The sequence below is a fragment of the Amblyomma americanum genome, chromosome 8, assembly GCF_052857255.1.
Source record: "Amblyomma americanum isolate KBUSLIRL-KWMA chromosome 8, ASM5285725v1, whole genome shotgun sequence".
In the NCBI taxonomy this organism is placed as follows: domain Eukaryota; kingdom Metazoa; phylum Arthropoda; class Arachnida; order Ixodida; family Ixodidae; genus Amblyomma; species Amblyomma americanum.
Window position 1 is genome coordinate 31,740,536 of NC_135504.1, and position 17,011 is coordinate 31,757,546.

Sequence of the window (17,011 nt, forward strand, 5' to 3'; positions counted from 1 at the left end):
GACGGATGGTTGTTTTCGAAAATATACCAGGTGCTACCGGCATCCCCAACAACGCCTGAAGGCAAATTTCTTTGCTGAAGGTCCGAAGCACAAAACATTTTAGCCCTATGAACTGATTATGATACCGCGGAACTGGAGTGGTACAACTGTCAAAATTTGAGCTCTCGAAATAAAAGAGCTCACAGGCGGACGGTACAATTGATGAAGGGAAAGCTAAAATCGGTCTATGATATTAGCACTGCGCAATTTTTGTACACGTTGCGATCTGCTGTCTCTGAGGTTACAATCAAAATAAAAAAACTGAAACCAACAGTACATAATCCTGTCCACACAGTAATATAAAATTTCCACCTCACCTGATGACCTGCGACAGGCGGTGATGTACAGGTATCGCCGAACGAAAAAGCGTGTCTTTTTTCTGTATACGAGGCTGCAGGACCTCTACAAGGGTGTCGAACCTCCTCGGCGACATACACAGGTAGCTGCCGAGAAGAGAACAAGCCAGTAAGATGCTAGCGCTTCTCATATTAATGTTACGATGAACTTCACACGAACTCACTCTCTGTAAAACTGCACGTCTTGGTCCCAAAGCAGCGTCAGGAGGTTGCAGGCTTGGTCTGAACGGGTGCGTCCCTTTAAGGATGGCCGTACCCACCACCGCCTCCGGCGCGTACTGATCTTTTATCTGCCTTTTGCAACTTTTCCAGCATAACAACTACAGAGTTGCACAGGAGACTCGACACCATCTACTCCTTCGCTGAAATGGTCGGCATTACGTCTCCGTTACAAGCTCTCATCCTGGAAATGAAGGGAGGACCGCGATAAAATTAAAAAAAGGCGCAACACAGCGTGCAGCCGAGCGACCGACGATAGCCAAGCGCGCGAACTGTCTGTGGGGCTCACACGCGCTCTCGCTTCCTTCGCTTATCGCCGATTTAAAAAAAACTGCTTTCATGAAAAAGCAAAAAGCAGCCGCAGTGCAGAGTCGGTTCCGCAGTCGCGGGCAGTGCATATGATAACAGGCTCTTTTTTTTTTCCGGCGAAGAGAATCCGCTTCATCTCGCCACAAATTTGATGTAGTCTGAATGCGGCTTTACGCGGGTCAAAGGAGGAGCCGAGATTGCCTTGCAGATGAGCAGCGAGGGACATTTCTTTCACGACGGGCGTTCTAATTAAAAACACTCATTGGCTCAGGTGAAGCATGCAGGTGGGTTGTTAACAGAGTCCTAAAACAATGACAATGGCAAGGGAAGTCTGATGCCATGACGGAAACTGCATAATATTGAAAGGTTGAGCGGCAGAAAGCTAAGCTTCATAGTTTACGCAGGAAAGAAGAGAAATGACATCCAGAAAGGTCTTGGTATGAATTATTAGGCAAAAATTAAAACCGCAGTAAAGTGACACCGTACAAGAATTAAGAGAATCAGAATATTTGTTAAATTAAAAAAAACATTCAAGAGCAACTCCAGTGTCCCAGTAGCAGCAAAAAGAATTGACAGCGTTTTTTCATCTTCAGTGACGAGATTGTCGAATTTAGTTTTGAAAGGCACTTCCGCTCATACCATTTTGCCGTACAAAGCAATCGCACAATTGAAATGAGCCGTTTCCGTTGTTCTCCGTGTTTGTCTGTTGCCGCTCAGATTCACCAGCGGTGCACGCATGGTAATGGCGATAGCATTCTCTTTTTCATCGGTGCCCTTTTGACCATCACACTTTTCGAAGTTGAAAGCGTCCTTAAGGAGAGTGTAAACAGTTACATGTTTGCTGTACCTGAAAATGAAGTTTCGGCAACGGGTTTACGTGACCACAATGTGGGCGCACTTTTTCTCGAGTGTGTTTCATGCAAAATATGCGATTTGTTCATGATTGAGAAGGAAAATGCCATGCGAGTAATTTCGATTATATGTTCAGATTCTATTAGCGCTTTTGTGGTGCCGATGTACGTCTATGTCTTAGTTTTCTTTTCACATAAAGCAGCGCCCAGGCTTGTATCACTCAGTTTGTGTTTCAAAGATGCTTATTCTGTTTCTTTTTTTATTCCTGATCACTCTTTACCATTCCTATGCTTATTCTGTGAGTGCAATTATTATCAAATTAATTTCGAAGCAGGGGGCGGCAGAGAGTTGATTAAGCGGATGAGATTAAGAAGACTGCGAAGATGCGGTGGCCGCAGCCGGCCAATTAACTAATTGGAGACACATGAGAGAGACCTTTTTCCCAGCAGTGAGAGTAGTCAAGTTGATGATGGTGATGATATCGAAGTAGCGATCTAAAATGCTTACATTGTTTTCCTCCTACTTCAGATTATTTCTGCGTTCTGATGAGGATATAACAAGAAAATTTTCTCCAAGCAAGCATTGAAATCCCAATAATGAACAACTAATGAATAACTTGAGTTCATAATAGTTTTACATTCGATAGCAGCCTATCTTCGCGTAGTAAAAATGATTTCTTAAAATAATGAACCCAATTTAAATGCCAAACAACAGGTAACAGACACCAGAAGGGGTATCGAAGGACAAATGATCTTATCACTGACGAACAATTTAAGTTGCAGACAGGGGTAGAAAAGTCTGTCAGAGCTGTTTGTAGCTTTGGTTGGGTGACTTGCAGGCAGTTAGCCATAACTCTGTTCCGGAAATGCCGGAAAATCAAGTTCGTCGTTTTAATAATAATAATAATTGGTTTTTTTGGGAAAGGAAATGGCGCAGTATCTGTCTCATATATCGTTGGACACCTGAACCGCGCTGTAAGGGAAGGGATAAGGGAGGGAGTGAAAGAAGAGAGGAAGAAGGAGGTGCCATAGTGGAGGGCTCCGGAATAATTTCGACCACCTGGGGATCCTTAACGTACACTGACATCGCACAGCACATGGGCGCCTTAGCGGTTTTCCTCCATAAAGACGCAGCCGCCGCGGTCGGGTTCGAACCCGGGAACTCCGGATCAGTAGTCGAGCGCCCTAACCACTGAGCCACCGCGGCGGGTACTCGTCGTTTTGTCATTCGCCAAACGCAGCGCGTATATTACGTGCGGCCGGGTCTTGATGTCACAAGCGCAATGTTGCTCGAAAAAATTACAGCACTTGAAGTCATTTAAGTAGAAACATGAGAACACTGCAGAGCGAAAAAAAACCGGCGCACTGGTCTAATTTTTTCGTTTTAAAAAATCTCGAATGAGAGCAAAAGTCGAGGCAAAAAAATTTCTGTAAAATTCGTGAAGCTGAAAGGACCTCTGGAGCTGGTCAGCAGCACACTAGAAAACGTATAAACTATAGGGATGAGGTCATGCATCTGTATGAAACACAGCAGAAACAACTACACCCATCGCCGCCAGAGTGTACGGGAAGATGGTTCACTTCGACGTAGTTTTTTTTTTCCCAGGGCTCTGGCTCTAAATGGCAAACTCTCCCGGTCTCGTGATGTCCGCGTCTAAGCCCCACTGCGTCCACCTTATCCTCACCATCATCTCAAGTGCGAAGCAGAAACGAGAGGAGAGAAAAGGAGGAAAGTTGAAGTGTGAGAGCCAAGCACACGCATGGGTGGTTGTACCATCTGGTGAGACCTAACGGCGCATCATACGCATGGAGTAGATGTTAGCGTTCAACGGGACGGGGCGCTACGTGGCAGGCAAGGGATTATATTGGAAATAAGTGCAGTGGAACATCAACGGAGTGAAAGAAACACGGACAAGCGTGGTACGGGTTTCTTCCCCACCCCGTCTACGTTTCCTTGCGCTGTTTTCCACATTTCAAACACACGCTCTTATCTGCCTAACAAAAGGCTGCATTACAATAGATGAAGCAGGCAGCGAAGGAAAAGATGACGGAAACTTTGACCTAAACAGAATACTAAATACAAAATAATACCTACCTTTGGCAGAGCACGTACCACTACCGCTACTATAAGAGCGGCAGCCGTGTTAGTTGTTGGCACTATTGATTCGGCATGGGCTACTTTTTCTATCGTGTTTTTGTAGCGATAGCTACATTACGGTATCATTTCGAGCCTTCAGCGTAGCGGCGTCGTGGCGGTGGCGGCGCCGCCACCTTGTGGCTGCGCCGTGGTGAGTCACGTGACGGGGAGCAGCTATCGGTGGCGCGGCACCGTGGCTGATCACGTGGTTGGTCACGTGACCAAGTTCCACTCGGCCAGCTGTAGCTATCGCGTCACTCCAGGTTTAACCAAAGCTAAACCACCGCCATTCTTTCGCAGTCTTTTACATCTGAATTTCTTTCTACATGTACAGCCCCCGCTAAAAGTATAAAGCCCAAAGGCTTTGCTTCTTACATTTTAGCGGAGCTCCCAGCACATCTAGCAGTGCAAAGCTTGGGAGGATTGGGGATGCGAATTCATTCATTCATTCATTCATTCATTCATTCATTCATTCATTCATCTGTGGCAGCAGCAGCGGCCTTAAGCATCACGAGCAGCACCAGCCGCCAGCGATGATGACGCTAAAGTGCAGCGGAATTGAGCTCCCTCCTCGTGCCGATGTGACGCGCTGTTCGGTTCTCTGGGTCATCATATGCTCTAGCACTTGTCGCTGTCAGCCGTGGACTGGCAGCCACCTAGCGCAGACCATCTGCATTTTGCCTTCTTGCGAAATAAATGTTCTGCAATCCATTCAGCCAATAAATCAACCGTTACCTTCGTCGCACCGGCATGTACTGATTGGTGCGACACCACCAGTTCGAGAGATTACTGTCGCTGAGGGTGCCTAACGAGGCACGCTGCAGGCCTCACAAGCAAACTACTTGGGCTGAATTCTTCTGCTCAAAAGAGAACAGCGCAAACACATGACGAAGAGAGGACTGTACACACACAGGTGTTGCGCATGTACGTTCCCCTCTTCGTGCTGTGTTTGCGCAGTTACGTTTTAACCAATACAGAACCAACTAGCCCGCAACAACACCGTGTATACTTTGACGGAGGTGTACAATCTTAAGCAATTTTTGTATGCTGCTAGCCTTCTTTTTGTAATAGCCGTGTTAGTTGATACCGACTAAGCCATAGCCGCGCATTTTCGTGATTTTTGGTCACGTTTTTTGCATCTTTTGGTTATGATGATGGACGTTCTTTCCTGCACACCGCTACATCAGTACACGGCACCACTGTTGCCTTTCATCTCTACCTAGATGCAGCCACCGCGATGCATCTAATGCACAACCTGGGGTCCAGCAGACAAATGTCAAAGCCGCTATTTGACCGCAGGGATTGTGGAACGTAAGCGGTTAGTGTCCGCGTCAACACAACGACTGTACCAGCAGTCGTCTAATAAGCAAAGAACGGTAAAATAAATGTCGTTTTTATTCAACTTATTCGATCCGACCCTTTTTCTTTGTTCTTTCGGAGAAGTGCGGAACTGTCGAGCCACCATGCAAGGACGGTGCCATCCACCTCTGCCGCCCTGGCGACTCATTGCTGTCTTGTTTATCGAGTTAAGGGGCCTGGAAATGGGAAAAATTGTAAGCGGCATCAAAGAATATAGAAACATCTGCAGCTAGGTGTGCATTGTTTCGTGCTAAACGTTGCTATTTCAAGAAAAATCAAGAACACAGTCTTGCCCACGCAGCTTAAAAACAGCACACATGTGGCTTGATTTAGAAATCCAAAGCTCTGACAACTGAGGAAGAGTAATTATCAGCTGATTTGGTAAATTAACTTCCTGTGCAGGAAACGATGGTCCATAAGATGCCCCACATCTCCGAACAAGCACTTTGCGTCCGCAGAATCGGACAACGAATAGGGACTGCCTGAGAAAAAATGTTATCAACCTCAGCTGAGACTGATTCCTGCAGAGGAGACGATGAATGTGAAGCATATATTCCAGAAGTTATGGTTATATTTACGAATCGCATTCACTGCCCAGAACAAAGCATGTGACCCCACTCACATGTGACGCCCAGTCCGAAGGTGATGGCTGTGCTGAAGAAGCCAAAAGTCAGACGGAGCGCCATGTTTCCCTGTATGGCCGTGTTAATCACCGTGACCAGCTGGCAGACGATGCCCCGAACAACAGTGCGGAACTGGTCGGCGGGTAGTTGACTCAGGATGCACTGTAGAAAACGAAATGTGAGACACGTTGATTGGAGGTCTCAGAAATTCGTTTCTTAGCGCTGAAAGACACACCAGGAAAGAACGATTTTGGCACGACAGAGCAGTCCTCCCAGGGCCTTGCTCAAATGCGCTGTACATTGTACTTTGCATTTCAAATCTGTCATCAAATGCGCTGTACATTGTACATTGTACCTGCGCTCTACATTGTAATTTGCATTTCAAATCCAGGAAGCATGTGTCACCGAGAACTGTGCAAAAGGGCTCAAATACTTTACCCTGACTGCTCATGTTGATTGTTCCCAATAGATCCTGTGCGTTGTCATGCAGTCTCCAATTAACATAACCAACGCTTAAACCAACAGTCAAGAAGAAATGAATTTGGTCTAAATCGATAAGCCGCTAACGGCAAGCACACCACTCATGCTGAAGACGGACCTATATAAGTTTGAAAAAAGCAGACAACAAAATACATCTGTAGCGATCACCGGCGCCATCACATGTGGTGTATTTTACGCTTCGGGGTACCATACGTTGTTTTCATCGTCAATATGAGAAGCTTAATGTGTATATTTACCTTGTGAAAAAAGAATAACTGCCGTGGCGTGCATGACAACACAGAACGACGTCGGAAGTGAAAAGAATTATCGTAATAACGATACGCAACATCAACACTTTTAATCTCATGATTGCCGCCATTTCAATAAAGTTTTGGAATTTCCCATGGAAGCAGACAAAAAAAAAACATTTAACATTAAAAAGCAGAATAAAAGATCAGTGAACTTTATAGTAAAAGCGCCGTGTACTTACTACAATGGACTGCACCGTGGACTGAACCATGTTTGTCTGCAAAAAGAAATGGCCATTTAAAAGCAAGAACGTCGGTCAGTAATTTTCGTTCCTGGTATTTAACGCCGATCGCAACAATCTGAGCGTCTAAATGAGCTGCGTTCTTAGCTCGCTAACCCAAGTAATTAGAAGGTATAGAGAAGCACAATCGAGATACAGGGGGCGGACAAGGAGATGCCACAACAGAGCCCGTTGAGGTGGACTTTGCATCTTCATGTCTGCGCCCTTAACTGCAAGATATCAAGTACGCGCCAGCCTGCCCAATGCGCAATTCGTGCAACTCAAGCTATCGCCTTGTAATCGATGCGCTTTTTGTATGGTAAAGTGATGCCTTTATCAAGGCGGCTTTACGTATTCGATTCATAGCTACGAAGGCCAACGAAAGGACGTTCATAAACGTCCCACCAGTACGGATAGCCTGATTTGTCTTGTTTTTGCTTTGGTTTGTTTTTATTTCGTTGCTCTGCTTGTTGTTTGCTGAATTTTACGTGCAGTTAACCTGCCGTCACCAAAAGCTTAAATCCCTTAAAAGTGCGAATTATTCGCAGTTTGAACTTTGCATTTAAGCTATCATCAATTTCTCAAAACAATCTGCGGCCGAAATCACAGGCTACCCGGCAAACGATGTTCCTCGAGCAATTTTAAACCCTGATGTTGTCCAGAATTCACTGTTTCCACACGACTGGACGCGGAGGAACCCAAGAGGAATTGCACTCATATTCAAGATGAGTAGTGCACTACAGAGATGTGCCCAATGGTTTTCTTGTCGAGCGTTGCTCAGCATAGCTAAATTTTTTCGCGCAATATTTCTCTCCTCAAGCAACTAATGTTAACCGCATTTTTCCTGGAGGTCATCACTAAGACATTTATTTCCAGGTTTCAAACAAGCAGCTTTTTGGCCTTCCTAAAAAAAAATTTAACATCCGTTTATTCCCCATTCCAACGCTGCCCTAAATCACCCCACCCCAGCGCAACAGCTCTCAGAGGGACGTTTCGGTCCAAATGACCGATAACTTACAGTGGTAGGTGATCCAGCAGTGCACATCATAGTACTGCCTCCAGCGCACTGCAAAACATACAGAAGAAGTTGATAATTGTTACGAACGGAGAGTAGCTTCGGTAGCCAAACATGGCTACGACAGGACCCCCTGTGCACGCCATCCTTGTGTGAGTTTCATCAAACAAAATCGAAGGGTAGTCAAATGAAGATGTTCGCTGAATCTAGTACGCCTTCGGCCTTTAAAAATTGCACGTAGAGTAGGTAAGAGAGAGTAAAAATATCTTCGCTAAGTTCGTCAAATTCAGTTTTTTCAGAGCTGCGTTTGCGTTTTACGGGTGTTAGGGGGCGGGAGGGGGGGGGGAGCAATTGGGGTTTTTTTTAGTGTGACCTCAATATACTGGAAACTTATAAGTGCTGGCATAATGCAGGCGAAGGAGTTTACCGAGCCAACATTTCCCACGGCAGGCAGCCCAATGTTGATCGAACCGACGCACGAGTCGTTCTTGATGAGGAAGTTGAGGCAGCCACTCGAATTGCAGAGCTGGTAGTTCCCCAGTGCCCCAAGGTTGATGCCGGCTGCAAAATTACGCACGATAGGTTGTGATTCTGATGCATAAAGAAGAAATATTAGCATCAGAGTATTTCTGCTTCTTTTATGCCCAGTGTACAGGCGGAAAAGTGCAGATAGGCACTGACTAAGCTTGTGCTGGCAAAATTCATAAGCACGATACGCTTGGGCAGCTCCAGCTGTCCGTAACAACAAATACTAACCAGTAAAGAAAAACGAAAAACGCTGAAACGTTCTGCACTTTACTTAAACAGAAACCATCTCTCGACACAATACCTGCAGTTTTTTTGTTGTTTTTTTTGCAAGCGCTCGCTGTACCGGCATTATACAAACCGTTTAGTGGTGGCCCCTGTAAAACGTCATTTCATGAAGTACTGTACTCTTTGTAGCTCAAGGATGGTTTGCAAATTTGATCTTCTGTTCGTCACAAGATCCAGAAAACTGGAACCCACGATGAAGAACATCGAATTTGAATTCAAATTTAAGGCCATTTCATTGCTCCTAAACGCGATAAGGTATTACTGAAGGAACACAATCGCCTTTCGGGATTGAGAGGAAACCTGAAACCTGCAAGAAACCTCATGTGAAATGTTCGTTTTTTTATACATTGATTATTACCTGAGAGAATATAGGAGAGTATTATGTAAAAGCGAACGCATTCAGGAAATGATGGCAGTCTCAGAGGATGCTGGATAGCCAATGCGGCGGAGGGCAACATAATTTCCTGTCCTTAATTTACTTTATTCAAGAACAACTACCATCAACACATATCACAGGGTCCGCGTGTCCGCTATAAATAAGATTCGGCCATGTCCAACCGGAGACTCGTTGCCAGAAGCCGATTTCTGTTGCTGGTCTCAGAGCAACAGAACTGCCTCGCATGTTATGTTCTCCTGTCTACCACAATTGAGGACATTATTACTCAACCCTGTGAAGCACTAAAAACCGGATCTTCCTCTTCACTTCTCGACTTTTTCAGTACACTGTGGTGATACGCTCGAGACAATTTTTCCTTTCAATCTGATCACGTATCTTTTCTTCGCCAACGCATCATGCGATTTTCTTGTGATACCTCTAACATATCTTCATTGTAACACTTTTGTCTCGTCCACATTTTCACTACCATGGCTATTAATGGCTTGCATAGCACTTTTGAGGTGTGGGCGTTAGTGTAAAAGCTCACCATGCAATTTATCGCCATGCTGAGCCCTCACGCATGACGGCATTGCACCGCGCTTTGCTCAGCGGTCTGAACACAGGAAAGCATAGTGACGTCATAAGCACGCTACCAGAGGACAATGAAAATTATATTTAATAAAAACCGTGACATCCAGCACTTGACACAGCTGCCGCTGGATCTCGTGTTAGGTTGTGGCAACTGTTAGGACTGATGCTTGGGCGAGTTGGTATGCCATGTTCAAGAAGAACAGCGCGAAAAGACAAGGACCACAGGATGATACACAAAGACAAGCGCTGTCAAAGACTGGCCTGCTGCTTCTTACTGCAATTTTGATTTTACGTTTAACTTCCGTTTTATGATTCATGCTTGAAGATTGGGCTTTTTTAACGCTTTATTTTGCTTTGCGCGTGGAATGTGTGTGGAATCGTGGAATGTATAGTCTCTGCTGTTACTGCACTAGTTTTGTAACACTGATCATGTGCAGCATTAGTGTCCAGTATTTTCGTGTGTCTCTTGTATTACGTTTTTTTTTCTAGTTCTCTTCATGAAATATTTTATTCGCCTCAATTCATTGTCCCTCCTCAATCGCCCTACGTTTATGGCGCCTGTATTTTATTTCAAATAAATAAAAAAATACCATAAAATATAACATATGTGAAAAAGATCGTTTGTTCTTTGGGCTTTGATTTATCGCTTCAGTGATGCAATAAAGAAAAAATGCTCCTTTGGTTGCAAATCTTTTCCATAAGAAAGTGTTAAAACTAAAAACTTGCAGCATGCTCACTTGGAATGCCGCGGTTGGCGATGATTAAGAACAGAGGCGCCAGGGCGCTGACGATTCCTTGAGGAGAGCCGTTCTGGTAGATTCCTTGAATGACGCACTGAGGGAAGAACGTTGTAAAGGAGATCCGTAGGGACAGGTCCGCTGTTGTTCGCTTAACATTGTGACACACAATGACAATAAAACGCAAGCCGAAAATTGAGATAGTTCGACGCAGACTCGTGAAAGATCACTAAGGACAGGTCAAGGTAATTTTTCCTTGTTAAAGGATCTTACATAACTAATTTCAGTTGCATGTTTACTGCTTTCAGTTGATGCTTTCAATAATAGAAAACATGGTGCACTATGTGTTATTCGCCTACGACCAGAAATATTTTATAAGTTAACTTCTGCGTATTGGCTTCAAATTAATCAACCACGAAATCGTTGTGACGCGTTGGAAGCGTCTAGATCCCGTTGTGCACAAAAATTCTGCAATAAAATCGCTTATACGTAGTTTCAATTCACTGCAACGCTTACGCCAACCTGTTTCAAGAGCCGCATTTATAACAAACGACGTATCAGTGGTTATATTGCTTATGCAGCGTGTTCAATATATGTTCTCTATTTTCGCTCTCGCGAGCATTCCTGTTGGCCATGAAGACTGAACATAAAACTCTCCTTTCCGATCTAGCTGTTTTTATACATTGTGGAAGCAAGGATGAGCTTAAAAACCTACTGCCCATTAGGCAATAAAAACAGTTATAAATAACTGTCAACCAAGTGTCGCGCTTTTCGGAACCCACTATCAAGTTCCTTCAAAACTTTAGTGCATTTATCCATGCGCGAATCATCAGTTTCAGTGCTCAACGGCAAGCTACCGTGTGAGGACATCGTCGTGATTGGTCTGAAGGATTCTTCCTTTTTTCATTTGTTAACAAAAGGTACACTGCTCAGAAATCAACTTTCCGGGATTTTTCTCATGTATTACGACTTCTAACAGCCCTTTTGTCAAGCGGTGCTTATTGCCATCACCTTTTAATCGATGTGCTAGAAAGCGATGCCTCGTCAAGTAAATTAAAGTGTTTATTTTATTTATTTAGTATTTTCTCGTAAACCTTTCTTACTAGAGGTTCGTTGCCATCCTAAATTTTCTACGTGGTTTTTCATCTTTCTTTCAGGTTTCCACGCATTGCAGTTTAATCTCATATACAATGTTTCTTTCTTAGAGAAATGCTCACACATTTGGTTTCGTTCATATTCACCGTAATAAGGGCTTCAATTATGTCTATGTCTCAAATTTTCATATTTTTTATTATCCTTGTCTTTCCTAACTGCGTGGCTTTTAGGGTCTATTTTAGGTCAACTCTTCCCTCAGGTAGTGCTGTTCAATTCAATACAGAGCACCAACTAGCCCAATAAGTCTTCATTTTGTCACCTGGAGAGATTGAACCGAGCGATTTTATAACCTGTGAAAGTCATTGTTAGCCGGTAAGAGCGGTAAAACAGAAGTATTGAGGAATAAAGTACTGTATTAAGCGCGGCATAAACAAAGTAACCCATTGTTACTGATCAGTCTGAGTTAGTGACTGAGAGGATCGCAAAGAGGCGATTTCTGGTAGAACAGAATGAGAAAGAGTTGCAAAACTTACGTTCGTGATCTTGGTTATTCCTTGGGTGGCTCCATTTGCCTGCAATTACAAACACGCGTAGACGACTTAGGTCGTATACTAACGCCGAATGACCTTTATAATCATTGCATAAGCCAAACAATTTGCTAAAAGCGACCCTCGCAGGGAGAAACACCCGTTTAATCAATCGATCAAGACAGCCCTGGCCTCAAGCTGATAACTAAACGCATTGTCTGAAGCGAAGCAAATACTCATCATCATCATCATCGTTTATTTACCCTTAAGGGCCCCAGGGGGCATTACATAAGGGGGGGGGTGGGGGGGGGGGGGGCGAAGAGTAATCATGTCACAAAGAACGAAATTGGAACATAAACTTAACACATGTAGATACAACTGTGAACACTTCAAAAGAAAAACAAGCAAGTAAGTGAGTAAACAAAAGAAAAAGAAAGAAAAAGGGCCTTCAAAACAGGAATTATTTGGGGAATAAATCAATTAACATCTGTTTAAATTTTAGGCAATTAACTTCATTCACAACACTGTACTCAACACAACTCAACAAAGAGGCCGGTTTAATTGTAGCTGCAATAGGTCAAGGCCACAGCAATCGCACAGGCAGCTTGAAGAGTAAGCGGTCGGACGCTCGTCTTAAGTGCAAGCTTCGCCTTATAGCATTAATCGAGTTATAAGAAGTCTCATTCTTGCGATGGACCAGCACGACAGCTCAAACGACCGTATATACCCCCATATCTAACCTGTAATCGTGTGACAGTGTCTCCCCGACAGCTCCTCTTTTAGAGCACGAGCAAAATGCGACTGCATTCGGCACCTATGTATGTTCAAAATTACGTTCCGCATTTAAGACCATTTACTAGCTTTGAATGCGAAAGCATTGCCTCATCGAGAGCTCGGTCGGGTGCTTTATTAAATATTCTTTCCTTTCTAATGACACACCTACTGATTAGCATACAGTCGTAAGGAAACTCATATACTAGGTTGACCTTCGTTCACCAAGTATCAACGCGGTTTCGCGGCCTATGGGATGCGCCTCACAATGTGGAGGCCCTTGGTTTATTTGGCTATAGACGTCACTATCTTATGGCCTACGGATGACGTCAAGCGACAGCATGGTGACGTCACTGGCGTATTTTTGCGCCACAGCTGCTTCTAAACGTTACTGGCTTTCGTTGCTAATGACCCGTATAATGCTTTCGAATCAAAAGCATGAATATATGGAGCAGCCCTGTCCACCCAGACTTTCAATCACGACGTAAATGTTATGTGTAACATGACATAGGTTCACTGTTTAAACTTCGGGGTAGCTCGTTAATAGAGAAAGCTAATGGCAATCAAGAAGAATAATTGATTGACCGACCGGCCGAGTGACTCACAAGTCAACACTTCTAAAGCAGAACAATGACTTTAAAGAACACGAAGACAGCTCGGTGAACTGTGAGGCTAAAAATGAGAAAACTTACGCTTGTGCTCCCACAGAAGTTTGTAGAGTTGCCGACGCACTGAGAAGATAAAAAGAACGAAACACATATACATGCGCTGTACTTCCAGAACCACCAAATTGGAAACAAAAATAGAATGTTCGAACTGCACGTGAGGCATTGCTTTGGTAACATGTCAAACCAATTTTCGCTCGCTCTTATAGCTAGATGTGGTGGACGCAACTCGTTGCTGCTAGCTGTACCTCAGACACTCTAAGACGTTATTAGTCATTTCTGCTTCTTCTTTTGACTTGTTTGAAAAATCCTGCAAAGTTTCCAAGTGTCCGCATGAACGCATATTTCCATTGTTCCGCTTGCTATTTCTCCCTATACCTTCCTTTTGTTCTCTCTTAAATTCTTGTTTTAACTTGTACTTTCCACGGATGCTCTAAAGACACTTCCTAGTGCCTCACAAAACTGGCGAAGTTTTTACACATCTAGCTATAAACAAGCAATGAAATTTTAGGATATTTTCTTCGCAATTGTGAATCTTTTTAATTGTAATCGAACAAGAGAAATGCGCAGAACGCATGAGCATGACACTCACATTTCCGATGTTGAGTATGTTGCTGATGGTGATGTTGGTGCAGGAGGCTGAAAACATAGTGCGAGGAAACAGGTAGTGCATATCGAAAGGATAGGTCTACAGACTAGCAAGAAATATTTGTACTTGAGATGATGCAGGACTGTAAATATATCCAGAATGTTCATGAATTGGAGCCCTGTGTTTTCTTTCAGCCCTTGTATTCATTTTTCTCCCGTTTTGTTTAAAGTGCTCTTTCTCTTTACTTTAAAACACGAAATGAGGTCATCATGGCTTTCTTTAAGGAACGTATCCAGAAAGGATTAGTTTCATTGAGTTCAAGAACCTTGTCAACATATTCACGACAGATTACAAGTCAATTTGTGATACTCCAAGTTGAAATACACGATGGCTGCATAGTAATTATAGTTGTTAAGTAATAATGATTACTCTGGCTGGAGCAGTCTATTTTACAGGTCATAAGCTCCTAACATGTTACGGGATTGTTTTTTTAGCAACAGTGTGACTGGTGACATAAAGTATTTACAAATATTAGTACACACTGGACTCTACGGGATACTTGAATTCGTTTACGTTTATCAGGATTCGGTTCCACTAGCCTCAATTTTTGTTGCGCCACAGGTGTCCAGGGAAAATTTTACGGGACGTAGCTCAGTCATCAGCGTAACAGGGAGTCACTTATTATTGAATTCTTCACATAAACTAAGAAAAACAAAAGCTCACATACTATACCAGTCGTGCTCTCCGTATTTCAATACTTAAATAATTGTCTGTTAATTTCGAAGCACTGGACCAATTATTGAGATACAATTCGAAAAAAGGTGATATTTTTTGAATCCCGGTTTAAGGTGCATATTTAAGCGTAAGAGGACCTTACGTTCTACCAGATCAAGACATGGAAGCAACCAAAAATTTTAAGCAGTGAGCTCTCTCCCTAACAATACTCCAACAAACTTGCTCAAGCTATCGTAGGAATATGTGTTGAGTACCTCATGGTAACTTTTGTCCAGAATTTTATAAATGTGAGAGCACACTGTTTGGCGTGAAATTTGCTGCAGCATATTTTTCGGGGAAAAAAACATTGTGGACGCATAATTTAGATTTACTAGAATTGACTCTCTGTTCTGAAGTATAATGGTAATTCGCCGTGACCGAACGAGCGTAGAAGAATTTAGCATGCAAAAAAGCAAGAATACCTGTATTTTTTTTAAACCTGTATACATCTTCGTGCGAAGAGCAGTGTTAAGAAGCTACTTTCGCATGTCAAGAAGTGACTGGCAACTTTGTTAAAGAAACCAAAGCTTCATGGCATTTCAGTGGATTGCTCGAAATGAAGTTGCACTTGCCCACTTTGTACACCTACTTTTTGCTGCAGCAAGTTTTCCAACAAAAACGCTGCAAATATCTTCTCTGGTCCTTCTCAACTCACACGACAATCAGCCATCAAGACTGCCCTCCGCATTGCTAAAACTTGTACTAAAATCTTCTCACGTTTCAAAGAGCAGCTACGCGCCGTTCCTACTGTCCCGCTGTGGAACATCCGATTTATTTATTGAAAGGCTCATTTATTCAAATCTTAGAAGAGCAAAACATAAATTCGCCTTCTTGGCCGTATGGGATCCATCTAAAATATGTCTATCCTTTACAACCAATACTAACATTGTAACGACGGGTAGTTTTAGCCTCCAAGCGTTTCTATTTTATTCATGCCCAGTTTTGTTTTGTTTTTTTTTTTGAAGTAAAGAGGCCATAGGGTCATTGACTGGAGCCAGCACTCTGCTCTGCTGTCAGCATCACTGCGGCATTTCTGGCGTTCCGAAGCTGTGGGGAGGGCGCCATAGCTCAAAAGATCTAGAAAGGCCCATTTCTTCTAAGCTTCTTGCTCTTTAAACCTTGCAGCCCTGGCCTGAATACGCATGAAACAGTCACCACCAACGCATTTTCCCATTCCCTCGTATTTGTGCTGTCTTCGTTTTGAGTGCTTTTTTTATCATTGTAACTCGTCTATTCTTTTTTTTTTCGCCACCCTCTGCCGTTGACAGATTGTTCCTGCAAAGCCGCATTTACACTTAATACAGACACACAAGGCTCAGCTGTGGAAATGTCCTCTGTCCGTAGAAAGCAATAAAGATCGACAGTTTTGAATAGAAATCTGGCCATGTTTCAAGCACAGGCATCGTAGAGCTCAAGCTGCTTGAGTTACAGAAACCGGGAAAAAAAAAGTCATCTTATATGTACTGCCGTGTGGAGAGCAACGTTTTATTTTCCCCTGCAAGGGACTCTTTCAGGACACAAATCAGTCCAAAAATAATTTCAATACTGCCTCCATCATCACTGAACGAAAAAAATGTTTGGCGATGAAGGCATCGATATAGTCTTACCTTAGAAGACTATTTAAGCGAAGAGCGAAAACTCTTTTGATTAAGTAGATGAGCAGTCTTAAAATTTAAACTTTAGGTGAAGAAAGAAAGGAGCTATAAATTTTCATATGTGCTTACTCGGCAATGAAGCTGATGCCGAAGTCATGGCTGCGGCGACCAGAAGGGCGACGAGGGTATAGGTGGAGGCCATGGTTGTGTTGCTTGTCCGGCTGGTGGGGTTGATGGAGACAAGAATGGTAGGATCAGTACACGATGCATGTGGTTTAGAAATCTGAGGCATTTTATACCCAAACTCATGTGATAGCTACACGTGGAAGTACTCGAGGATGACGTCAGTGAATGCACTCTTTACAGTGTAGAGGTCCATCGATGCCTTCGCACACTCATTCATTAGAGTGCAAGGTCTACGGCGCGATAGGTTATACACGTGTTGTTCGTCACCGTCACTATTAAAAGCTGCTCATTCAAGGTACTTTTTTTTTATGCCCACAAACGGGCTTTCCCGTTTCGTGCAATATACGTATGCACCAGAGAAACTTTACGAGCGGG

At 43.5% G+C, this 17,011-nt stretch overlaps 1 protein-coding gene across 1 annotated transcript; it reads right to left on the reverse strand.

Moving 5' to 3' along the window:
* Positions 1 to 5,304: 5,304 nt before the first annotated feature.
* On the reverse strand, positions 5,305 to 16,707 carry LOC144102279 (uncharacterized). The gene is made up of 10 exons (XM_077635581.1): positions 16,580 to 16,707; positions 14,085 to 14,131; positions 13,520 to 13,558; positions 12,063 to 12,101; positions 10,435 to 10,531; positions 8,345 to 8,478; positions 7,921 to 7,968; positions 6,864 to 6,899; positions 5,893 to 6,055; positions 5,305 to 5,446 (listed from the first exon to the last, which is right to left on the reverse strand). Exons 1-10 carry the CDS (start codon positions 16,650 to 16,652, stop codon positions 5,430 to 5,432), a joined length of 693 nt encoding a protein of 230 aa, XP_077491707.1. The 5' UTR covers positions 16,653 to 16,707; the 3' UTR covers positions 5,305 to 5,429.
* Positions 16,708 to 17,011: the final 304 nt, after the last annotated feature.